The 24,165-nt window shown below is 54.2% G+C and overlaps 9 protein-coding genes across 9 annotated transcripts; 4 read left to right on the top strand and 5 right to left on the bottom strand.

Annotated features, from left to right (window-relative positions):
• Window positions 1–121: 121 nt before the first annotated feature.
• UHO2_02990 (uncharacterized protein) lies at window positions 122–3,082 on the top strand (the record flags this gene model as incomplete). The annotated part of the gene is made up of 1 exon (XM_041555778.1): window positions 122–3,082. One exon carries the CDS (start codon window positions 122–124, stop codon window positions 3,080–3,082), a length of 2,961 nt encoding a protein of 986 aa, XP_041411712.1.
• Window positions 3,083–3,329: 247 nt separating this feature from the next.
• UHO2_02989 (uncharacterized protein) lies at window positions 3,330–5,438 on the bottom strand (the record flags this gene model as incomplete). Its single annotated transcript, XM_041555777.1, has 1 exon — window positions 3,330–5,438. One exon carries the CDS (start codon window positions 5,436–5,438, stop codon window positions 3,330–3,332), a length of 2,109 nt encoding a protein of 702 aa, XP_041411711.1.
• Window positions 5,439–5,691: 253 nt separating this feature from the next.
• On the top strand, window positions 5,692–6,112 carry UHO2_02988 (uncharacterized protein; the record flags this gene model as incomplete). The annotated part of the gene is made up of 2 exons (XM_041555776.1): window positions 5,692–5,964; window positions 6,065–6,112. The coding sequence occupies 2 exons, from the start codon at window positions 5,692–5,694 to the stop codon at window positions 6,110–6,112; spliced, it is 321 nt and encodes a 106-aa protein (XP_041411710.1).
• Window positions 6,113–6,531: 419 nt separating this feature from the next.
• UHO2_02987 (uncharacterized protein) lies at window positions 6,532–9,198 on the bottom strand (the record flags this gene model as incomplete). The annotated part of the gene is made up of 1 exon (XM_041555775.1): window positions 6,532–9,198. One exon carries the CDS (start codon window positions 9,196–9,198, stop codon window positions 6,532–6,534), a length of 2,667 nt encoding a protein of 888 aa, XP_041411709.1.
• Window positions 9,199–9,803: 605 nt separating this feature from the next.
• UHO2_02986 (uncharacterized protein) lies at window positions 9,804–14,159 on the top strand (the record flags this gene model as incomplete). The annotated part of the gene is made up of 1 exon (XM_041555774.1): window positions 9,804–14,159. The coding sequence occupies one exon, from the start codon at window positions 9,804–9,806 to the stop codon at window positions 14,157–14,159; it is 4,356 nt and encodes a 1,451-aa protein (XP_041411708.1).
• Window positions 14,160–14,235: 76 nt separating this feature from the next.
• UHO2_02985 (uncharacterized protein) lies at window positions 14,236–15,228 on the bottom strand (the record flags this gene model as incomplete). Its single annotated transcript, XM_041555773.1, has 1 exon — window positions 14,236–15,228. The coding sequence occupies one exon, from the start codon at window positions 15,226–15,228 to the stop codon at window positions 14,236–14,238; it is 993 nt and encodes a 330-aa protein (XP_041411707.1).
• Window positions 15,229–16,620: 1,392 nt separating this feature from the next.
• Window positions 16,621–18,501, bottom strand: UHO2_02984 (uncharacterized protein; the record flags this gene model as incomplete). The annotated part of the gene is made up of 1 exon (XM_041555772.1): window positions 16,621–18,501. The coding sequence occupies one exon, from the start codon at window positions 18,499–18,501 to the stop codon at window positions 16,621–16,623; it is 1,881 nt and encodes a 626-aa protein (XP_041411706.1).
• A 302-nt stretch (window positions 18,502–18,803) lies between these two features.
• Window positions 18,804–21,950, bottom strand: UHO2_02983 (uncharacterized protein; the record flags this gene model as incomplete). The annotated part of the gene is made up of 2 exons (XM_041555771.1): window positions 18,804–21,740; window positions 21,834–21,950. The coding sequence occupies 2 exons, from the start codon at window positions 21,948–21,950 to the stop codon at window positions 18,804–18,806; spliced, it is 3,054 nt and encodes a 1,017-aa protein (XP_041411705.1).
• A 759-nt stretch (window positions 21,951–22,709) lies between these two features.
• Window positions 22,710–24,054, top strand: UHO2_02982 (uncharacterized protein; the record flags this gene model as incomplete). The annotated part of the gene is made up of 3 exons (XM_041555770.1): window positions 22,710–22,789; window positions 22,866–23,901; window positions 23,998–24,054. The coding sequence occupies 3 exons, from the start codon at window positions 22,710–22,712 to the stop codon at window positions 24,052–24,054; spliced, it is 1,173 nt and encodes a 390-aa protein (XP_041411704.1).
• Between the last annotated feature and the right edge of the window lie 111 nt (window positions 24,055–24,165).

Genomic DNA, 24,165 nt, shown 5'->3' with positions numbered 1-24,165 from the left:
CTTCAGATCTCGTGATATCGTCAAACACATCCCACTTTCTTGCTCTCTACATTGTCAGTCTTCCTTAGCTTCCAGCATCGCTGCGTAGTACCTCGAATCATCCTGAGCTCGCACAGACACGATGGTCGTACAAAGAACACCGCCTCCGGTGCGTCGATCGCCCCGCAAAGACCCTTCCGCTTCAGAGGCTTCGTTCTCTTCCTTCAGCTCACAGACGTCACAAGCTAGGAAGATCGGAAAGCTAGCCTCCTCTTCAGCCGCGTCACAAATCGAGCCATCCACGCCCGTGCAATCGGCGGCCCTCTCCGACTTCCCCAGCCTGGACCAGATGGCAGCCGTGTCCAAGGAGCAGCGCTCCGCATCACGTCCCGCCAACCGAGCTGCCTTTGCTGCCGCCTTCCCTGCTTCTGGTTCCGCTCACATTCCAAGCTCGCTTCCAAGACCTACAGCTCAAGTCAACCGAGGTCCGTCCAACGACGGAGATGAAAACCGGCGTCAACGTCCTGCACGTAGCTCTCTGACTAACGGTGCTATTCAGCGAGCACGTCAGCAAGCCGGAGACGAGACCCCGCTTGGTGTCTCTCAGGCAAGGGCTGCACGTCAAGCAGCTGTGGGCGCACCGTCCAAAGCAAACAGCTCGTTGCTTGCCGATGATAGCGGCGACTCAACGGCTCAGCTCGTACCCGGACGTCGTGACGCTGCTACAAACCCCATGCTCGCTAACATCGATGTCGAGAATCCGCAACTACCCAGCCTCTCCCAGCCCGTATCAACCACAGCCTCGACAACACAAGTAGCTCAAACCAACGGAGCGCACGCTGCTGCTGGCATGTCTACGTCATCGCAAGCCTCGATCTTCGGTACTAGCAAGCGACGCAATGGCGCAGATCAACCCATCAGTGGAGCAAGCGCCGGTACAGCGTATGACTTCAGCAAATACCTCAATGGCGAGCTTGACCCCTTCAACCGTGCATCTCGTGCTAACCCGCGCCGAGAGTCGCGTCCATTGCCGGCGCAACAGATGCCTGTCGACGATGTCGACGAAGCAGAGACATCCGCAGATACCACTGCACGAGGAGGACCCGCCGATCCATTCAACACCGTGCCATTCACTGCTCCAGTAGAATCAACACCCCTCATCAGTCGAGTCAAGGCTGCGGCAGCCGCAACGCCCCGTATGAGCCCACACGCCAGCCCCAGCGTGTCCAGCCGTAAGTTTGCTCATCTTTCGTCGCTGTCCAATGGTCACACCACGTCTATCGCCGGGAAGGTAGCTCAATCTGCAGCTGGAGATGCATCCACAGCGTCACTAGCATCGCACAATCGTTTTGACCCTTCCGCGCGCACCGACCGCATACAGACGATGGAACTTGGCGAGCTGCGCAAAAGGCATACCGCCCTCGTGCGCGAATTGGTTGCGGCGGAAGATGCTCTCGCATCAGCCAAGGAGGAGTCGGAAGGCTGGGCGTCCGAATGCACTGGCCTGCAGGAGCAGCTGACCACACTCAAGAGCAATCACCAGATTGCTTTGGGTCGCGAGGCTAGAGCACGATCTGAACTGCAGGTGAGGCTCAGCCAGTACAAGATCGAAGCCGACGAACGCGCGTGGAAGCTGCTTGGACAACGTCGTCAAGCGTGTCTCATTGATGTTGCTCTTCAACACGCCAAGAACGAGGCAACATATCACGAAGGAAGATACCATGCAACCGAGTCGGAGCTGGAAGGACAAAAGGACGAGCTGCGACTTCGTCTCATGCTCGAACGGAAGCGTGCTGACCTGCTCGCTTTGCACGTCAAAGCGGCGCTGCGGGATGGTGCTCGCCTCAAAAGGAGACTCATTGCCAAGACTTCAGCGCTCGACGAGCTGCAGAGGGAGAACGAAAAGCTGGCCGAGCAGCTGGAAGACGCCCGTGGCTCTCGACATGCAGGTGGCAAGGACCAAGTGGCTGCGCTCCGACAAAAGCTAGAGGAGGCTCAGGCTGAAATTGAGACCTTGAACGAACGTGATGCTATGATGGCTGAGACGCGGAAGAAATGGAAGGCCGAACGCAAGCAGTTATTGGCACAGGTCGAGGAGCTCTCCTCTGCACCGGCACCGGCGGCCGTCCACAAGATACAGCAGCCAATGGAAGTGGCAAGGACAGCCAAACTATCAAAGCCCCTCGTTGCATCACAGATGTTGCCACCATCGTCACCTGTTTACGCAAAGAAGAAGAGCCGGCAGCCAATGCAAGGTGCATCCGAGCTTGGGCCTCCGTCGGAAGACTATGATGATGGAGGTGTCGGCAACGCTCTTGCAGCTCGTAAAACAACTACAGCAAAGACCACTCTGCCGCTTGTGCCCTTTGCTCACATGTCGTCAAAGACTGCTCCTGTCAAGAAGGCCGAGAAGCCTGTCAAAGCTGCGAAGGCAAAGGCCAGCAAGGACTGGAGAGCAATCACGGACTCTTCTGAGGAGGGTTCGGATGACGGTCAAGATCGTCGTCGTCGGGGGCGCCGGGCAGGGGCCGACTCGGACAGCGAACAGGACTCAGACGATGGCCGGAGAGCCAAGACTAAATCGTCCAAGCAGAAGAGCAGCGCCAAGCAAGCGAGCGCCCTACGCACGAAGGTCAGCCAAGCAAAAAAGGCCAAGGCAGCGCCGGCGATCGACTACAATGACCAGACAGCCGATCCATCCGCCACACCCGTCATCCGATCCAACAAGCGCAACGTCCCCCGAGCTGACAGCGACGACGACGAGCCTGCCGACTCGAGCGTGCTCGGCGCCAAGTTCGGCCACGATCGTACCAACTTCACACTCGCTCCGAAGGCCAAGGCTGCAAAGACGAGCAAGATCAGCGCACAACCAGCTGCTGCACAGGATAGACAGAAGAAGAAGCGCAAGCTGCTGGGTGGTGGTGGAGCAATGCAGTGGGGTGGAGCTACGGGAGCTGCAAACGATGCTGCTGGACTGGCACCCAACTTCGACATCCCTTTAGAGCTCAGCCCTATAAAGGGAGGTGCAGCTGAAGGAAAAGGAGGAGCAGGAGCAGCTCTACTTGCTGGACTTGGAATGCCGACTCGTAATCTTTTTGTGTGATCGAACAAATGCAAATTGCCACACTGTATGCGTCACTCACAACAATCATATACCATGTTTTCGCTTCGATCTTAAACGATTCTGTGCTAGAACGAGTCTCTTGATAGAAGCGCCGGGTGGATGAGTGGAACAACAGGCTGTGTGAAGTTTATATGAGGACACGTTGGAATGTTTCTATAGTACGTACAGTCGAACAGTCACATTGATCGGGCCAATCAATTCGTGAGACAATCACTGATTCATTGAGTCATGGATGTTGGAAGAGCGCTGCGAGACGCTGATCGACCTTGACCATCTCAGTCCAGCGCGGCTGGACCGATGAGTCGACGAGCGACAAGTTGGCCATCAGCTGAGTCAATCGGCGTTGCAATTCCTGCCATCTCGCTTGCCCACTTGCTTCTGTCTTTACTGTTGAAGTACGCTGAGATGACTCGAGGGCAGAGATCCAGCACTTTGCGATCGACAACAGAATGATGCCGGTGAAGGAACGCACTGAGCTTGGACTCATGTCAAAGTTACCGTAATGCTCTTTCTTGCCAGCGTCTTTGGCGCATCTCGCCCCGCTCCGGGACGGAAAGAGCAGTCGGCATGCGACGTCGAGGACTTGAGTCGTCGTTACGATTTGGTCTGTGTGGTCAAAGGCGACGTTTGACAGCCAGCTCCGGAAGATCCAGTCCAGCGTCACATCGAGGAACCTCGCCATGCCGCCAAGGGCTAGGGTCCCCTTTTGCGACTCTTCCGCTTCGGTTCCAGCGTTCTCAGAGAGAACAGGTGCCGCTAGATCATCTGCCAACACCATATACGCTGAGCAAGTGACTTTGACTAGCTCGCATCCGAGACGTGTGCTCGAGGGTGGAAGTGGCAAGTACGACCATGTTGATAGGATGCCTTCCGACACAAGTCGGGAGAGAGCTTCCATCCTGCGCTTTCCACAGTCATCGGGTTGGTCCAGCGTTGTGCTGACCGATCCTGAACATCCAGCTTCTGCTCTGTAGGGAGTTTCGAAAAGCGGCTGCGAAGAATCGCGCCAAGCGATAGGATAGGTCGTCAGGAAAATGAGCTGACGGAGAGCACCGGTCGAATGAAACAGCAGCCCTGCAGCGTACTGCTCATCGTGGACGTAAGTCAGGTTGGAATGAAGAGCTCGCTCCAAAAGACTACCAATACCAGTGCGAACGAGAATTCTACCAACCACCACCTCCCTTGTTCTGCCGTCCTGTGAGTCATCGGTCTGTCCACCGAGACTCGGCCTCAACAGGAACTTATGCACAAGCATGCTACCTCGTAGTCGAAACCTGGGCTGGGGATGTTCCAACAACGTCAGCAGAGGAGGCACCAGAAGCGGCCAAACGCTGCTCCATTCCGACTCTGTTCTCTGCTGCAGATTGTCGAGACACCAGCCCAGAACGTTGATACAACCTAGCGCTTCGTTGCGCTCTGTCAGACCCTGCAGAGCGCTATCCGACAGACTTGCTACGTCTTCAACTACAGTCGAGCGAAGGTATTCGACAGACAAAGCAAGTGCGAAGCGTCGTGGTGCGAGGTTCGACGCATCGCTGTCTTCTGCCACGCTTTGGAATCGATGCTGACCGAGATTCGCATTAAGATGGGAGATGAAAGCTGACCCCGGTGTTGGAGCCTTTTTCCTGCCTGTTGCTGGGTCGATTGAGCTCATAGAAGCTGATGAGGAAGATGCGACCTCCGAGAAGATGGGTTTGATGTAGTCTGTGAGCAGAGACTTGGCGAGAGTGGGTGTATCATGCTTCCATGTTGAGACGGAGCGAGAGAGTTCGTCGAGAGCACTTTTTGCCTTGCTTTGTATCGTCTCGTCTGTCCATCCGTCATCTCGCGGAGCTTCGACAGGGATTGAGGAAGGTGTTTGGGAGGGAGCCAAGTCTAGAGGCTCGAGAAAAAGGTAGCGAGCAAGAGCGCACACCACATGGCCAAGCACCAATAAAATAAGTGCTGACGTATCCTCAATACTACCTGTTGAGTTGTTGATCGCATCGAGCTGCTTCAGTAGCTGTGCTACCTGAGAAAGTAGACCTGGAACTTGCTGCCGCTTCCATTGCAAAAGAGCCGGGTAGAGTTGTTCCGAGTGTGTCCAGGCCTGTCCGTTTCCGCGACCGAAAGGTGATAGTACAATAAGCAGCTGAGACAATTCGAAAAGCTGCTCCAAGGTCTTCCGAAGCTCGTTGTCTTGGATTGCTTCCACGCCAGGTAACGTCGTGAGGCCAAAGCTGTAGCTGCGAGTTGGAGCAAGCGCGTCCAGCAGCTTGACGGAGGGTCCGGCTCTGGACAGAACCTCAATGCCGCTTGAGATTGATAAGGCCGATGGTGTGGGAAGGTTCACCATCGCATCTTCGTCTCCTTAAAGCAGGTCGTTGTGGTCGCAGTGTGTGTAATGTATGAGCTCGAGGTATGTCTATGTGGAAGGACTTTTGTTTAATCTTCTCAAAACGTCACCTTCGTAATCCGAGTCCCAAAATCCGAGTCCCGAGAATCATACAAGCTTTTTCTTCTGACTCCGCTTCCTCATTATTTCAAGCTTCCTCCAAACCCTCACCATCTCAACTCCTCATACTCGACCTTATCCCGATTCGCCCATAATGTCAATCGCAGGAGCATCATTCAAGTACATCACGGCTATGTCGTTTGAATTTGCGCCACTGAGCGCATCTCAGGCTTCCAGATCGATACGTCTACTTCTCGCTGGTCTCCCAAGTAAGCCGCCCATTCCTGGTATGGACTTGCCAGACATCAAGGCAAAGACAGTACCAACTGATGCGCTGCAGAGGATCGAGGTCACATACAAGAACAAGCAGAAGCTGGTGCTGGACCATCAAGCGTCAGAAGCTCGCCTCTCGGATTTGGTCAAGAAGGTATGTTTCTCCCACTCGAGCACCTGGATGGCAGCATGATCGTGGATGTTGATTACTCAATCACTCACTGCCTTGTTTCGTCAAAAACATCACTCAACAGATCGAGGAGCCAGCACGAGCTCTTCGCCTCAAAGAAGAGGGTCTCTAAGACGAAGACCACTAATTCTCACCACTCTCTTTCATTCGCTCCGCTAAAATGCGGACTCACTCCGTGTGCAGACGGAGCTTCTCATCATGACCGGAGGCCTCGACCTCGCAACTGTATTTGTACTTGTCACGACTAAACTGAACATACAGATAAAATTTAGTATGGACTTCTCACGGTCCAACAACTTTCGACTCGGATATTGACAGCTGAGTAGCACAACAATGAGAGCAGCAGCAGACACTCCGTAGACCGCATTGCTCTTCCTGCCGATGTACATCAGGAATCAGACATTGCTCTGCAGACAGATTCTCGCTTGTTCGCAACCGAGGTTTGTTCACAATCACCGCCGTTGAAAAGGATGTTTCAGACATGTGCTTTTCAAGCGATATTACGATACAAGTACAAAGATGTCTCGGAAGTTAGGACGAGCGGATCATCTTGGATGGTCTCTCATCGCCAAACTCTGGAATGCTGGCGAGCTGGCTGTGCTTTCCCTGGAACAGTGATGTTCCTATCTGTTGCGGAAGGTGGAAGGCGTCCGACAAGGAGGTGAAGGATCGCAGTGCAAGCGTACAGAGATGCTGAACACGTGTACGAAAAGACTCGGAAGAAGCAAGGATGACGAGGTTCTGTACGTCGACGACTGCTTCTGCTTCGTCCAAGTAGACTCGAAGGGCGGGTCTTATCTCGCCATCAAAGAACGAGGCTATTGAAACTGGTGGAAGTGATGCTGGCTCGGCTGAAGAGTGCTTTTCGCCATCAGTGGTCTCGGCTGCTGTAGGTGCTTCTGATTCAGCTGTGCCTGGGTCAGGCTTGACGGCAGCCATCGCTGCATCTGCTGCGTCGTCTTTCTGTGCCGCCTCACCAGCCGCGCTTTCGTCTGCTGCGGTGCCTTGCTGCTTACCTTCCTTGGCATCTTCTGTACTGGGTGCTTCAGGGATGATGAGCTCCTCGACTTGGCCGAAATGAGCTTCGAGAAAAGCAGCCATATGCTCCATCTTGGCTAGCTGATATGCGTCTTGCCGGATTGCCTCATCCTTTGAGGCTTGAGCTTTGGCGTTGCTCTCTGTCACAAGAGCCGTCTCCGAGAAAGGATGAGCTGGGAAGGATTCCGATGTCTCTGGGGGTGTGACTGCTTCTTCATCTTCTGTCAAATCCGCCTCTTCACCTGTACCCTCTACTTTCGTTCCTGCGTGATGATGGTGATGATGGTGATGATGATGGTTGTGACTGTGCATGGTCATCTTAACGCTGGAAGGTGCACTGTCGATGCCGAGCAGAAGCGCGACGATACTGTCGGCGACCATGTCATTTGCGATACTGCTGCCCCATTCGACGAGCAGCTCGTGACGAGCGCTGTGCCGGACATCGACAGCACCCATAATCCTAAGCGTCCGCAAACCCTGGTCGGCGTCGACGCCCTCCTGAAGTCGACCGTACATGCCTTGAAGATGCCAGCGGACCATATCCCAACTGACGGCGAGGGCTACGCGTTGACGCTGAACAATTGTGCTGGTAGAGAGACCAGTGAAATCTGTGAGGTCCTTCGGGTCGAGGATGGTGTAGGCAAAGTCTTTGCTGATGAGCAATCCATCGACGACGTCGCCTTGTGCTGGTGGCTTGGCAGCGATGGCGCCGATGGCTTTAGCTGTGCGCTGAGCACGGAACTGCAGAACAAGTGGTTCACAGTTGCGTGGTGTGTGAATCTTTGTATCTGAACCGCGAGCAGTGAACTTGGCCTGCAATGCAGCTCTGAGTTTGGACATGTTGTTCTGCTCTCCGTGTACCAACACGATATGTTGCGCCTTGATCTCGTCAATGAAGCGTGAATTCTGCGCAAAGTCGACGTGAGCAGAGAAGGAGATGTAGTCGACTGACATGCGTCGTGGGATCTTCTGACCGTTCATACCGATGATCTCGTCCGGCTCGTTGAGGATGTTGCGGGCCATAGTACCTTCGACGGAGTAACCTGAGACGATGAGACCGTTGCGCTTGTCAGGAGCCCACCTTTCGAGGAGCTCGCGTGACACACCGGACTGCATGAAACCTGGTGAGGCCATCATGACACATGGACCGCGGTCCTCGAACTTTTCAAGCGAGCGAAGATTTGAGATGTGCTTGAAGACGAAAGGGTTGTCGCGCCGGTTGAAGCGCGTGCGGATGTGATCGTTCATGGTGTGAATGTAGGTTTGGTAGACCGAGATACACTTCTTGGCGAGAGCCGAGGCGTAGTAGATGGGTACGCTTTGCAGCTCGGGATGTGCAGCCCAGTACTCGTCGAGCAAGAGAAGTAGCTCTTGAGCTCTGCCAAGCACAAAGACTGGCAAGAGGACACGACCACCGCGCTTGATGATGTGATGGATCTGAGAAGTAAAGCGATGTTCCTTGTCGTGTCGTGGTTCGTGTGTCTGTGTGCCGTAGGTGGACTCGCAGATGAGTACGTCAGGTTTGACAGGTGGAATCTCTGCTTGGACCAGATGACGATCTTCTTCGCGACTGAAATCACCCGTGTAGAGGATGCGAAGGCCTGCAATCTCGATGAGGAACATGCAAGCACCCAAGACGTGGCCGGCATGATAAGCAGTGAAGCGGAGACCACCTGCAATGGAGACGTCCTGGTGAAAGTCGACGGCCTCAATCTGTCGCCAGGATGCAAGCATCTCATTTTCATCAAAGAGATGGTCTTCGTTACCAGCGTTGCTGATACGGACGAAATCGGACATGAGGAAGCGGTAGACAGCTTTTGTAGGATGGGTCATGTATACTTTGCCGTGACCGTCACGGAAGTTGGTCTTTTCCATGATGTAGGTGAGAGCGGCGGCATGGTCGAGATGAAAATGGGTGATGAGAATAGCGTCGACAGTAGACCAGTCGAGCTCGTCGATGAAAGGCAGAGCTGCGATACCGGTAAAGGCAGGATGGACACCGGTGTCGCAGACGATGGTCTTACCCTTGTACTTGAGCACACAGCAGGAGCGACCGACCTCTTGACCTGCGCCGAGCATCTCGATGGTCAGCTGGTCATCGGTGGAGGCTTGGAGGGCAGCTCCAGCCGCCAATGACTGCGGGACTACGGAAGGCGCCATGTTTGGTATGCCGCTATCGTTCCAAAGATAGGTAGGGGAAGGAGGTGAGATGGGAGATGGGAGCAAACGAGAGCAAGAAACGCTTGAGCGCTGAGAGGGTCCAACCGAAATGCCGTGTGGATCGGGAAGAAGCCCGATACTGCACTGCACGGCTAGTTGTGAAGTGAAACTTGAGTTCTGCTCCACTTTTTAGCGGAGGAGGAGCTGCACAGACACAGTCGAAAGCATGAAACCAAAAAGACCGAGAGGCCAACACTGGCAGAGTGCAACTCCAGGAGAGCATCTCGGATGCCCCGACTTTTATCACTAAACCTCATATATCACCACTATCACAATCAGCCACCGTTCCCACGCCTTTGCGCCTCTGCAAGGTCATCGGGCCCTTTCCGATAGGGTCAAAGAACTGCTCCTGCACGAGCCAAAGCGACCATTGGATACAAGCCGAGGATGTCCTCCTGAGGTCAACTTGAACCGATCTGAAGCTGCTGCGGCATCGATGGAAGGGCAAGCTGGTACGCAGTAAGAGGGCACCTCATAGACTGTCCTTGCTCTCATCCTCACCCTCTACAATGGCCACCGCGCAGCAGCAGTGTCAGTCAACCAGCATGGCGTCACCTATGCGAGCGCCTGACCTGGCAAAGGCTCATCCGCTGTTCGCAGGAGAGTCGCCCACAAGGTCACCAGGACCATCTTCACTAGTCAACCGCCCTATTTGGGGTCAACGCAAGGCAGTTCCAATCGACTACAGCGCTGATTCTCACTCGGCTGTTCCGCGAGGCTCAGTCAGTCGCACCTCTTCCTACCAGAACGAAGCGAGCTCATCAACATCAAGCCTACGTCCTGCTCCAGTCGACGACCATGTCTTCTACTCGCCAAATGGTGCCGATGCTACCTCCCAAACCGCATCCTACATTCCACGCACCGGTCGGGTCAGTAGCTACGACCTTCAGTTCGATGATGCAGACGAACCATCGCTTCTAGATGACTCCCTCTTTGGTGGTCCTGCGCCTGGATCACCACAACTCTTTGATCGAGATATCCCAGCTTCCAGAGCGACAAAGCAATCTACACTATACAGCTCTGCTTCGCCCTCCCCGAACCAAACGCCCATGCCCAAGGCTCGACCCAGCTCACCTTCTAGCAGAAGACAAGGAGCACTATCGCCCTCGCATGGCCATAGAAGACGCAGTCCTACACCAAGTGATTCGCGCCGCTCCACCACCGCCAACAGCAATGGAGGCCGCGTGCAAGTTTTGGCGCGAGAGGTCGAATTCCCGCTCGACTGGTTACAGCAGCTTCATCGCTTGGCTGATAGTGAGCTCGAGTCTACTCTTTCTGGTCCTCTACCTCATCGTCCGTTGGCTACCAAGCAGCCACGCGAGTCAACGCCTGTCAAGTCTTCCGACCTCAATGCACGCAACAAGGACTCAAAGCCACAAGCCTACGCCATTCAACTCACCAAGGCGCTATCGCGTTCCCTTGCAGAAGCACACGCTGAGCTCGACAAGCTCTGTCTTGCGACGGAGAAGGAGCGTGCTCAACATGCAGAAGCAATAGAGCATATGCAGCAGCGTAGCGAGTCACGAGAAGTCGCCCTCACTGGCCTCTGCCTCGAACACGGCATCAAGCAAGGACAGATCAACCGCAGTTTACTGCGAGCCCCTGTCCTGGACGCTCAAGTGCTCAAACGCAAACGCATTGCCGAACAACAACAGAGTCTCGCACAGGAGAAAGCTGGCGTCGAACCGCCACCCGAAGCAACGACTCGTGCTCTGCCCGACTCTTTGCAAGAAGCTATGCTGGAGGATCTCGAAGGTCTGGCCAACACTTCGGCCCTTGCTCGCTCTCCATCCCTGAAGCCAGCAAGCGTCCACAGCGCTACTCATCCACCACAGTCAGAACGTAGCCCTTCCATGCGGTCTCACGAGACCACCGCCTCAGCAAATGCTGCACTCTCAGGTCATCAGCGCGGCAAGTCGTTGTCCATCTCGATCGCTTCCACCCGCGATAAAGATGACGACGAACGAAGCGTCAGGTCGTCCGCTGCTTCCTTCGACGACAGCCTCAGCACAAGCCCCTCCTCCCGTCACAGATCTGCTGCCCTCAAGTCTTCTCCACAAGCTCCGGCATCTCCGCAGCCGCTTCACAAAGCGAAAGCCTCCCAGGCAGCTTCTCCTCGCGCTAGATCCACCTCCTCCAGCACTTCACTCGGTGGTGGTCTGGGCGGCTGGGCAAGTGGTCTCCTGCCATGGTCCGGCGGTGGCGACTCACGCAAAGCGGCTCCGAGTACGGCACCAAGTATGGTAAAAGCGACCAGCCCTGGCAGGCAGGAGATGGCTCAGTCTGCCGCCGCGGCCAGTGAGGCTGCGGGTAAGCGCTCAGTCAGTGCCTCCAAGTCTTCAAAGGCCGCCTCCGCTTCCACTTTTGCCCGAGCCTTTGGTCGCTACGCACGCTCATCACCAGCGCCTGAATCGCCTCCTGCGGCCAAACAGCCGAATGTGACCCGTCTGCCTGACACCTATCAGTTCGACCGTCGTAGTACCGATCAAGCCAACTCGCCCGGTGTCGCTGACGAGAGCACCGTTCTTGGCGCGCCTTCGCCGCGACCACCCAGTGCTGCAGTGGAGTTGGAGCCCATCTTGCCCAACGATGCAGCGCCTCCTACACTCATCTTCCGCAAAAAGAAGGGAAGAAAGAGTGCGTCAGGATCGGCCGGCCTGGGGATCTCCTCCTCCAGCAGCAGCAACAGTATCGAAGAGAAAGCAAAGGTTGCTAGCACATCTGTTGCCAGCAGCAGCAGCAGCAGCATCAAAGGAGCTGCCAAGCAGGCATCCGCTGCGGACACACCGACCTCAGCCAAGCAGAAGCGTGCCGCTCGACTCAGCACACTCGACGAGGAGGAAAGTTCTGGAGACGAATTCGAAGTGTACGGCGGCAAAGCCCCCGTGCCAGGATTTACAAACATAGCTGAGAATGCTCCTTCATCAACATCAGCATCTGCAACAACGAACCCGACGGCAATGGCAGCAGACTCGTCCATCGTCATTCGTCCAGCAGAAGACTCGGACTTCGACAGCAGCCTCGAAGAAGAGTTCCAGGTACTCACAGATCGCTATGGTTTCATCTACAATCCTACTGACGCCGACATTCGTCTGCTTCGTCAAGCAAGGAAGGCTTCAGCGCCCGCCCCTGCCACTCTCACCGGGGTCAAAGTCGGCATCCGCGCTCGCGGTGGTACGGACAGCCAAAGTGAGAATGACAAGAACGACCCTGATTTGGATACTGCCGACTCTGAGGATGAGGAGCTGGATCTGTCTCGTGCGGTGAACGAGCGGCTCAAGTCAGTGGCTCCGCAGTTCGATCACAACGACGTAAAGCTCCAATTAGGTTCTCGCTCGACTTCGCCAACTCCATCGACCAGTGCCACCTCTGCCGTCGAGGGAGCCACGTCCGATGATGGCGCAGCTACTGACAGTGCCAGCACCAAGGCTAAGCAAGCCAAGCGTCGCAGCAACTTGTTGGCTGTACCGGACAGTAAACCAGTTCAAGCAGAGGTCCTTGCCGTCAGTGCAGTCTCCAAACCCTCGTCTGCGTCGCCTTCTCGCAGAAGTCCCAGCAAGCCACGCCGTGGCGCACGATCCAATGCATCTTCGAGGTCGAGCAGCCCGGTTAAGGCGAGCGCCACGCCTGGAGGTGCCGCCCAATTGGGCCTGCCTTCGGTCTCCAACACAGTCCGGAGACTCCTGACGCAGCTTAAGGACATGCATGACACGCAACAGGTCGAGCAAAAGCAACGCTGGGATGCTTTCCTAGAACGCAGAAGAGCTAACCTGCAGGCTGCTTCGAGCGATGCAAATGGCGTGAATAGCAGCACAAGCAGCAACACCATAGCGCAGGCAAACAGCAGCGCTGCAAAGCCATCTGTGTCAAGTTCGACCTCAAAGACGAAGGCGCTGCTGGCAGGAACTCTGTTCGGCGGTGCACCAGCAGAAGGAGCTAAAGCACTAGGTTCGGCGGAGAAAGCTCCAGAAGAGGATTGGTCTTCTGGCATGGTTGGTGTCAATCGTATGGGCGACTCAAAGAGCGGCAAAGAGTACTGGCGCGAGTTCCTTACACTTTGCCAAACTGGCATACCGCTCTGCTACAGGGCAAGGATCTGGGCGGAATGCAGTGGCGCAAACGACATCGCCGAACCTGGTCGCTATCAGGAGCTACTCTCGGATCATCAAGGCGAGACAAACGAGTGTTTGACGCAGATTGACCTCGACGTGCATCGCACCATGCCAACTAACATCTACTTCGGAGGTGATGGTCAGGGTGTACCCAAGCTGCGTCGTCTACTGGTCGCATTCAGCTGGTACAACCCAAGCACTGGCTACTGTCAGGGCATGAACAATCTGGCCGCAACGCTTTTGCTGACGCATGCGACGGAGGAAGAGGCTTTCTGGGTGCTGGTATGCTTGATAGAGAAGATCCTGCCGAGCGAGTACTATACGTCGCATCTCCTTGTCTCGCAGGCTGATCAGAGGGTCTTGATCGAGCTGGTCAGCGAGCACATGCCACGTCTGCACGAGCACATCAGAGAGCTTGGTGTCGATCTGCCAGCGATCACATTCGCATGGTTCTTGTCGCTCTACACCGACTGTCTTCCCGTCGAGACGCTGTTTCGTGTGTGGGACGTCATGTTTGTCGAAGGGATGGTGATCCTGTTCCGCGTCGCCATGGCCATTATCAAGCTGTACGAATCCGAGCTGCTCGCAACAACGTCCGCTTCGTCATTCTACGGCCTCGCACACTCACTCACTTCGCGCCTTTTCAGCGTCGACAAGCTCATCCACTTGGCCTGCAACGAGCTCAAAGCATCTATTCGTTATGCCAACATCCTCGAAAAGCGAGAACGTCATGTAGCAGACCTTACCGCCGAGCTCGGCCTAGACCTTGCCGGCACTTCTGACTCTTAGACCAAGCAAGCGAAAGACAAAGTAACAATACAAACATCACTTTCCAGACCGAACTACGATTACATTGTGATCTGCGTTACTTGCTGAGAGGAAGAATGTGAGGAATGGGACCCTCAGGAACGATTCGATGGGGGTTGATCTGAGTGTGGCTCTGGAAGTAGTGAGCCTTGATGCTGTCAAAGTCGGTCGTGTCCTTGAAAGCAGGGTTGTTCCAGTAGAGGTTCTGCATCCATTTGTTGATGAGTGGATATCCGTCGCGAATGGTGCGGTAGTTGCACTTGAAGTGAGTAAAGTAGACTGGGTCAAAGCGCACAATGGTGGTATAGAGACGAATGTCGGCTTCGGTAAGCTTGTCAGCGTACAAGTAGGTGCGACCGTCCGCCAGCATCTTCTCAACGCGATCGAGCGAGTCAAAGAGCGGGCCGACGTTGGATTTGTACGCTTCCTGGGTGGTAGCGAAACCGCACTTGTAGACGCCGTTGTTGATGTTAGGGTAGACCCATTCGTGGAAAGCGTCGATGTCGGAACGGTGTTCTTCGGGGTAGTAGGTGATACCGCGGTGCTCTTCGGGGAGGAACTCGTCGAAGGCGGTGTTAAGGTTGCGGATGAGCTCGCTCGATTCGTTGTTAACAATGGTGTTGAGCTTGGTGTCCCAAATGATGGGGACGGTGCAGCGCTGCGAATACTCGGGGTCAGCAGCAAGGTAGAGACCTCGAATGCGTTTCTTGTCCTCCTGACCGGGGATGTGGTTGCCTGTGCCGGGGATGCCAAGACCAGCGGACTCTTCGTAAGGAAGGAAACTCCAACCTTCAGCGCCAAGGAGCGAGTCGACGACATGGACAGGAAGAAGGTCGGGAACCTTGTCCATTCCTTTGAGCTTGCGAACGATCAGAGTACGGTGGGCCCAGGGACAGGCGAGTGCTACGACGAGATGGTAGCGGCCGACTTCAGGCTCGTGCTTGCCGCCCTTCTCGATGAAGTTGCGGAAGCTGGATTCCTGACGACGGAAGTGTCCGTCCTTGTTGGACCAGTTGGCCGAGCCGTCCTTGCGAGAGTTGTCGTCAGACATTCTGGAGACAGAGAAAGAAGTGATTGCAGCGGTTCCGAAGCGACGAGCTAGAGACTGAGGAGCGCGATTGCTTGCTAGCGACGAGACAGGTCGTTCAGAGTGGGCTGCGAAAGAAAGAGAGCTACGGAGCGGAGAGGTCAGTCTTTTGACGGCCGTCCTTGAAAGAGTGGAGGCGAGTATGGCGGGCGGCAGAGCTGCCGGATGTCTGTATGGCAGACGGTCGGCTTGGTTGCTTTCGTGGGGATGAGGTGGTGGGGATGAGGTGGTGGATCGAAAGTCTGGCGTTCAGGGTCTGTTCTTTATATGACTTGGCTGGATGGAGCTGACACACCTGATCCTCATAACGATCTGTGTTGCTGCAACGATGTCAGCCTACTTTTGAGAGGTCCGTGCTCTCCGGACATGTTTGTTGCTTTTCTCCGTCAGCAGAAAGTAACCGACACTGAGGCCAAGTGCCTTCGGGCGGCAATTTCCTTGCCTCCGAAATCCGAACTAAAATCCGGATTCGTGTTCTTGACACAATTCACCGGCTGTACAAGGTTGCTTCACGACCACCATCTTCGTCGCTTGCCGAATTCTTTCATCGATCTAAATTGACATCAACGCACACACCATCGCCTCTGCAGTCCCAGTCAAACCCACTTGTGTCCATTACAGACGACAGTGCTCGGAGTCAACGCTCGCTAAAGTACATGATTGCGCATTTCTAGACAGCGTAGCGAGGGAATGGGGTCGATGAAAGATGATTTCTGCAGGCACATTGTTACCGTGTAGCCCACTACGTTTTTGTGGACCCTCCTCGTACACCAGCCGAAGGCCAGAAAGTAAGATCAGCGGAGCAAGATTTCCGAACAACATTGCACAGCACCCGTGATGAATATGAAATCACCGACGCCCACCGAAGTCGTTCGTACATCACGCTATCGTTTTCATCGTGCCTGATCAGTACTCTGTCTTCTCACCAAATGAAGTCTGTTGTCAAGATCCGTCAAGCGTCAGCCTTGAGCTTCGTTGTCTGGACGACCCGACTTTTGAGCTTATGAGGTCCCTCCCGACCGTTCCTTTGGCTCGACATGACGTATTGCTTCTTCCGAATCTCCAATGCTGTTCCCCAAACAATCTTCAGACAGTTTGGCAAGCATCTGACCAGCCCGCTACTCGACAGTCATGCAGAACCTTCAGGCGGATTCAAATGCAAGGGCGCTAAGCAGAACCTAATCTTAGCGCCGGAAACCTCTCTCACACCCCGCAAAAATCGCATGTGGACCCTTGTATGCCGCGAATTGGCATGAAAAGCAGCCGTATAACCATCGTCTTGCCATGGTCTGCCGCCGGCCAACGCAGCCCGTGAGCTGTGCACTCTTTTCTTTCATACACAGTAGATGTCTCACTTCATCTTACAGGATTCCGATGATCTGGCCAAGGATCTGAGTGGCAGATGAGATTGACCAGATGCGTGGGATTCCCGTGTTGCTCTGGAGGGAAGAACATCTGCCAATCCGACACCAGTCTCTCCTGTCTTTCCGTCTGCTCAACTCCATCCCCCTTTGCCTCTAGTCCGCCTTCCCTTTCATCTACTATCTGCCCCTGAGTCTGAGGAAGGTGATTCTGCTGTAATACCCTCGACCACCAACCCTCGTTTGTCAACGTAATCGCTTTCCGACTCAAGGGACTGACCGATACCGCATCCTCCTCTCTTCCCTCCCCCATCTCTTTAGACGGCAGCGCCACCAACTCCCCCTCCCCCACTCTATTATTCACTAACATCACTCTCACCCTCTCATCCCCAATTCTATCAACTGCTCCTGCTATCGTCTTGGTCCGCTCAAACCTTCGCAACCTACTGCCTGCACTTGCTGCATCAAACACAATTCTGATTAGCAAAGTCTGCAGCCGCGGGCATTCAGAGGGCGAAAGAATGCGACGAAGCATGTGCTCTAGCTTGTCGTCGTCCAGGAGATGGCCGGGGTAAAAAGTGATTGTGATGAGTTGAAGTGAGCGGATTGAAGAGAGGAGGGGGTTGATCCAAGGTTCGAGGGTTGCTGTGCAGAGATGGTAGGCGTAGATTTCTCGCCGACGGCGACGGTGCTGCATTGCGCTTCTGTCTGCGATCGAATCGTCTGCTGGTGAGTTTGATGAGCATGGTTGGCCAAGCTCAGTGTCCGCATTTGCCTCTGTGAGATCGGGCTCCTTGGTCTGTACAGAAGAGTTGGCAATGGCAGCTAGTCGTTCCTGAGCATCTTGCATATCCCACGGATCCAGATCGCCTTCTGATGGACCGATCTGGCTGACACTTCCCATCTCCGGCTGCGCGTTAGATGCCAGCGTCGCACCAACCTGTCCTCTTGTTCGAACAGGCGACCTTCTTCTCTGCCTCGAATACAGCGTTTGCCAAGCGGGTTCATGTGGTCGATCTAGCCGAGGGTCACGTATTGAGCCTTCATCCTGATGAGACCGTCGTCTGGACGTTGCACCACCTCCACTCGCGAATGTTTGCCCAGTCGAGGAAAGAGACAGAGACCCCACATACCCATCTGACGGACCCGTTTCTTGCACAGTATCGCCTTCAGCATCAATCTCGCTACTACCATAGCCATCATCACTATCACTATCGCTCGACCGTTCCGGATCGCTTACTTCCTCAACCAGCTGTTCTTCCGCCCAATATACACTGACGCTTCGATACTGTTTCGGGTTAGCTCCATCCTTACCATTTTCACTCCTTCCCTTCCGCTTTCTCCTGAGCTTCGGACGAGAAGCATAAGCATGTCCGACAACAAACCCTCCTGAACACTCTTCGTACCAACCAGCCTCCGATAAGCGCAGTCCGGTTGGATCTACCCTCAAGCCATCTCGAGCCAGGGAAGAGACATTGCCGAACCACGCCCGTTCTACTCTATCCAGCGTATCACTCATATCTATCTGATCCGAGAAGAACGATTTTGCTGCAGCATTCGTGTCGAGAGCGAGCGTTTGAAGAAGAAGCGGCCGTGCGATGGAGTAGAAGAATTTGGAAACGTGTAGCAAGTGACCTGTCCATGCCCAGGCTGAGGTGTAGGAGACTCCGAGTGGGGTTGTGAAGGGAGACCTTGGAGCTTCGCCTGGTGTACTGGCAGATGAGGGGGGAATGAGGGGGCAGGGAGAAGCTGTACGGATGGCTAGCTCGATGATGTCGGCGAGGATCTCTGCTGGTAGTCGCGGTAGCGTCGTTAGTAGGAGGTCTGGCGGTTGCGTCAAAGCTTCATTATTTGAGCTGTGAGGGTGGTGGGCCATGTCGCTTCATGACAGGCTGCCCGATAGACAGAGCAAGCAACGTTGATCACCGAACGAATGTGTAGAAGATGGTTGATATGAGGAGCCAAAGGTGCGATTAAACTTGGGACGTGCGCGTGACTTGTTGTGGTAAACGTGGGGTAAACCTCCACTACTCTCAGTTCAAACGCCGGGATAAGTGTTATCTGATCCGCAAACTCACACCTCCAAAACTTCTTAGACTCAACACACAATCAACAGCTCAAGACACAGCACTGTGTTCAAAGTTTCGAGCAATAAATTAGGCACGAGTGGGTTGGCAGCTACAAATTCGAGCTCTGGAACCGATACGCCAACGGTAGCGCAGCCGGATTATCCGTCGTACTCAACAGATTCACTACATCCTTGTACGTCTTCGCATACCTCTCCCAATGCTTCTGCACCCTTGCCAAGAACTCATTCGTCGATTCCTGCAAAGCAGGCTCCGGAGCCAGCCCCTTCCTCCCACCCGCCTTTTTCCATCTTTCCGTTTCCAATAGCACTTGATCCTGAAACCTAGTCCTATTCTCCACAAACACATTGATCACCGTCGTCAACTGCGAGTGCAGCTCCAAGTACCGAAGATCCGTAAACATGAGCTCTTTTCTGGTCGTGTTGAGAAATGCAAAGTGGTCTTTCATCAGCTGATCTACCGTCTTCACATTGCGCAGCTTTCGCTCGAGGTCGAGATAGTTGGGTCCAACGACCTCCATCATTTGGAACGCGAGAAGTTGCTGGACGAAGAACGTCATGCGCGAGCGGAGCATGAAGAGTTTTTGTTTCCACTTTTCCAGCGCTGGGTGGGTCTTTTGTTTCCATAACGGGTTGGAGGAATGATCGAGCCAGAGCTCAGAGAGGGATCGCTCGAGGGTTTTGAGATGGAACAAGCCTCGACTGACGAATTGGTATCGAAGGATGTTCTTGCGGCTGATGACGAGTGAGACGGGGAACTTGACTGCCACGTCGAATTGCAGTAGCGTGACAGCAGGCACAAATGTCTCTTTGCTTGAGGACGAAGTAGCAGCAGCAGCTGCTGCTGCATTGGTTTGAGCGAGTTTCGTCGCCTCGATCCCACCTTTTGTCTCTGCAATACGCTTGAGCTGATCGTAGGCACCCTCGGAAGCAAGCACAATGCGCACATCTTCGCGATACGGATCTTCGAAGCCGACTGTGCTGCTTGAACCAAGCACTGCACCGAGATGGGTCTGCAACCGTTGCTGCACTGTTTCCCGTGTCTTTGTGGGAGACACCTTCTTGACGAGCTCGTGCCCGGACTGTTCGAGGAAGGAAGAAAGGAAGTCGGACTCGGAGAAGAAGAAGAAATGCTTGAGCGAGCGAAGGCGCTCAAGAATGTGCTGATCTTCGAGAAGCAGCTTGAGCAAAGCAGAATTCGCTCGTTGATAAGCAGCTTCGATACGGCGGAAGAATGACTCTTCGTTCATTACTACCACCGTAGCCACTGTACCCTTCGCCGTTTCCTCTGGATCAGAAGGCACCTCAAGCCCGCATTCGCGGATCACATTGAGGTACTTGCCCGCTAAAAGAATCTTGTGTTTCCAGGGTTCGAGGAACGAGGGGATCTTGGCACCGCCCGTGAGAATGCCACGTGGGTTGTCCTCTTCGTCTTCCAGCTCAGTATCGATGTCCAGACCCAGCTGACGCTGACGTTCGCGCTTAGCGACGGTTGTTTCGTCTCGCAGCGTGTACCTCGTCTCCCAGTACTCGTCTGTGGGATCTGACTCGAGAGCTGCGCGTGTAACTTTGGCATCCTCCATGACCATGAATTCTTCGTAAGTGTCGGAGAGGTCGCCGGTGGTAATCCACTGGACGAGGGTCTGCGCATAAGGTTGCGAAGCGCGTTGGAAGAGAATGTTGAAGAGTGCCCTTGCTTTCGGATCGCCACTCATGCGTGTGATGCGATCCCAAAGCATCGAAAGCACTTCACCACCTTTGGCGATGCCACCTTCCACACCTTCATCCTCTGGGTCATCAAGACCAAGTAATGCCCGTCTCTCTCTCTCCAACGCTGATGTGCCACTGATATCCGAACCTCCATCCGACGAATCATCGTCATCCTCATCGTCAAACAGATCCGCGTGCGAGATGCCAACAATCTCATCCGTGAGTGCGCGCACCATGGCAAGCGTCCGTGCTGTCCCCTGAATCCACATGAACAGCTTCTGTAGACTGAACGACGCCGATGAGGCCATCTGATGCTCGAGCTGCACCACCAGTAGCTCGTAGTCATGCAGCAGATCACGGATAGCGGAACACAGCGCGTGATTGACAGTGCCGAACTCAAGACCAGAGTCAGTCTCGATAAAGGCGTAGATGGCGGTGTAGTCGGTGGCGAGGGGTAGAATGCGGTCGACGAGATCACGAAGAGGAGCATCGAGGGCAGGGTCGATGGTGAATTGAGCGCCTCGCAGGCGATGTGCGACGTCTTCGGGGTCGTAGGTCGTGGCGTAGGTGATGTACTGTCCTTCGATACCGAGAAGGATGTAGAGAAGATCTTCGAGGATGAGCGCCTCTTGCAGGTCGCGATCGACGAGTGCCAGCGGAACAGATGCGGGGTCATCGCTTTCGGCTGTCGCATCGCGTGCTGATGAGGCAACGGCAGACATGGGCTGACTGGACGGTCCAGCCTGGTCGAGTTGGGGTTGGTATCGCTGCGAAGGCAATCGCGGATCCGCTGGTACAGGTGCTGCTGCTGCTGTTGTTGTTGCTGATGTTGCTGTTGGGCCGGATGCAGTGCGTGAGAATGCAGCGTTGTTGGTGGACGAGATGGTGCGTGTCTTTGCCTTTCGCGGTGTCGGCTGCGGTATCCTGCGGTTGAGCGGATTGAAGACGAAGCTGCCTTCGTTGAGAAACGAGTCGACAGGCGCGACGCCTTTGCCCTTCAGCGATTTGGCGGCAGCAGCAGCAAGTGCCGCGCCGTCTGGACCTTTGCCTGCTCCCTGCGTCAAGCCTCTGGAGACAGGTACTTTGGCGAATCGACGAAGGTGGTACTCTGTGCTGGTCTTCGTTTCTGGTCCGTTTGCATGCTGATCATCCCCTTCACCAATGACATAAGAAGCGGTGGTGCGGCGACCGCCTTCTCCAAGCTCTGGGATCCCTTCTATGCGATTAGATGCTGCTGCAAGGGGTTCGTTTGGATCTGAGGTCCCCCAAGATGCCATGGGCCCTGTGGACTTTTCGACTGATAATAGGCGTTTGGACATCTTCAAACAGGGCGGAAATGAGAAGTAGGTGTCAATTTGAGTATGCTGAGAAGGATTACCACGAGCGACGCAGGCTCAAGTCGTTTTACTCACCTTGTCGAACGCTTTAGCACTCAGGTTGAGATGGTTCTTTTTGCGCATAGACCTTCCAACCGGCGTGGCCGACACTACAGGCGGCCTGGAGCCGCTGGATGTGCGCGCTCTCGACATGCTGCTGTTCTTCTTCGCGCGTGTAATGAGAGCAGGCTCGAGTCTGTGTAGTTTGATCCGGTGTGTTGTCTGTGCGTGAGCTATCCAGAGGCAAGTGGTGACGATGGCGATGATGGTCAAGGGATTATTCAGAGTGATCCTGAGCCGTTCGGGTGCTGAGGTTGTGGGAGATGTCTGGGTGGGTGTATAGATGATGGCGACGAGAATATAGTGGTGACGAGGACGGTGAGGCTGGCCATTGCGCTGTGCAACGCAAGTGTTGGTCTTAGGCTCCGAAAAATTGACTGCGAATGTTAGCAGAGCGCGCGACGCGACTTGTCTGGCAGCTGTCCCGATTTCTCGAGAGTCGACGTGTTGATTGCAGCTCGAGCTCGCATCGGGCTCTTCGGCTTCTCCGTTACAGCACGGCTTGGTGTCGTCATGTATCGCAGAAGAAAGTACTGGCAGCAGACGTATTCCTTGGCGCTACATGTAATGGATTGCTTGGAAGGATGGGCTGAAAATGCTCTCTACCACAGGAAGATAGTCAGCTGCTTGGGATGACCCGATACAAGTGGAGTCTGGCGTGTGTGTTGCTCTGCTGGACCCTTGTTGGCAAATTCCGACCGAGGTTCTTTCCAAGCCGTGGCAACTCAGAGACTCAGTCCACTTACAACCTGTCTGATCCCTCATCCAACTCTTGCCATCTGACAAGCATATACTTTGCTCCTCTTCCTCCTATCTCTCCGATTCCACTTTGTCACAAGAAAACACTTCAAGATGACGCTACCGAGCGACGCGCAGATCGTCAAGAAGGTCCATTCAATCATCGTCAAGGCTCTTGAGGATGATACTATTGGGTAAGTCCACGTCCTCTTGCATCCTTTGCATTGTGCTTTACTGAACAAATTGTCAAAATTTCCCTGCGATATGTAGTGAATACTCGAAGCGAAAGGTCCGCGAGATGCTCACTGAGCACTTTGGCGTCGATTTCAAGCCTAGGAAGAAGTCCTTGAACCAAATCATTCAGGATCAAGTCAACAAAGTCTCAGGAGAAAGTGAGAAAGCCAAGTCGCAACCCAAAGCATCGACGTCGCGCTCATCATCTCCGAAGAAGGCTTCACCAACAAAAGCTTCTCCGCCGAAGTCGACTAAATCAGCAAAACTTACCAAGAAGGGTCCAGCGAAACGCAAGGAGCCATCATCAGACGAAGAAAGGGTGGAAGAAGGCGATTACAATGGATCCAATGACGAGAGAGATTACGAGGACTCCGTCCAGGCTGCTGCAGCTAGCAACTCCGACAGCTCCGAACCAAAAGCAGAGGAAGAGTTCAGCGAACTCGAAGAAGATATCTCCATCTCACGAGCTCGCAAGAAATCCAAACCCAACAAAACCAAAAGCACCTCTTCCTCTACGTCCAAGTCGAAATCGCCACGTACGAGCTCAACTGGTGGTAGTGAAGCAGAACAGCGTCTAGCACGCCTTAAAAAGCTCGTCGTGGAATGCGGAGTGCACAAACCGTGGAAGAAGCTCTATGAAGCAGCTTCTATCTCCAAAACGGACTTGGCCGGGCAGTGTAGAATAGTGCAAGATGTGCTCAAGGAGTTGGGTATGACCGGTAAAGGATCTATGGAGCAAGCGAAAAAAATCAGAGAACAGAGAGAGTTTGCCAATGAATTGGAGTCGTTGAAGGAGAACATTGTGATTGATGATGAAGGGAGGGGAGGTAGAGCGAGAAGGACACGAGGGTCTATCAGTGGGAGAGGAAGTGGAGCAACAAAGAAGCAGGCGATCAACGTCAGCGATGATGATGATGATGATGATGATGATGATGATGATGATGATGATGATGATGAGGGTGAAGATAGTGACTTTAAGGAAGTCGCTTCAACTCGCAAGAAGACAGCTTCGAAAGCAAAAGTAGCAGAATCGAGCACGGAAGATAGCGAAGATGAAGGACCGATAGGAAGGGTAAGTATCAGACTTGAATCAGATCGGTATTACTGAGCTTCCGAGCTCAAGCACTGACAAGCCCCTTGCTCCTCACGTCTTCCTTGGCGACATCAGAGCTTCAAATCATCGCTTGCAAGCTTCGCAGCCGACCTGAATTCGGATTCAGACTGAGCGCCGATCTAATCTTATCTCAAGCAGACACACGCACACGCACATTGATGTGTGGTTACCATCATTCGACCATAGCTGCGAGCCAAAGGTATGCAATCAAAGAAATGAAGC

Source organism: Ustilago hordei, assembly GCF_900519145.1.
Source record: "Ustilago hordei strain Uho2 genome assembly, contig: UHO2_contig_04, whole genome shotgun sequence".
Taxonomy (NCBI): domain Eukaryota; kingdom Fungi; phylum Basidiomycota; class Ustilaginomycetes; order Ustilaginales; family Ustilaginaceae; genus Ustilago; species Ustilago hordei.
Note: the sequence above shows the minus strand (reverse complement) of the source record. Positions and strands in the feature narration are given on the sequence as shown.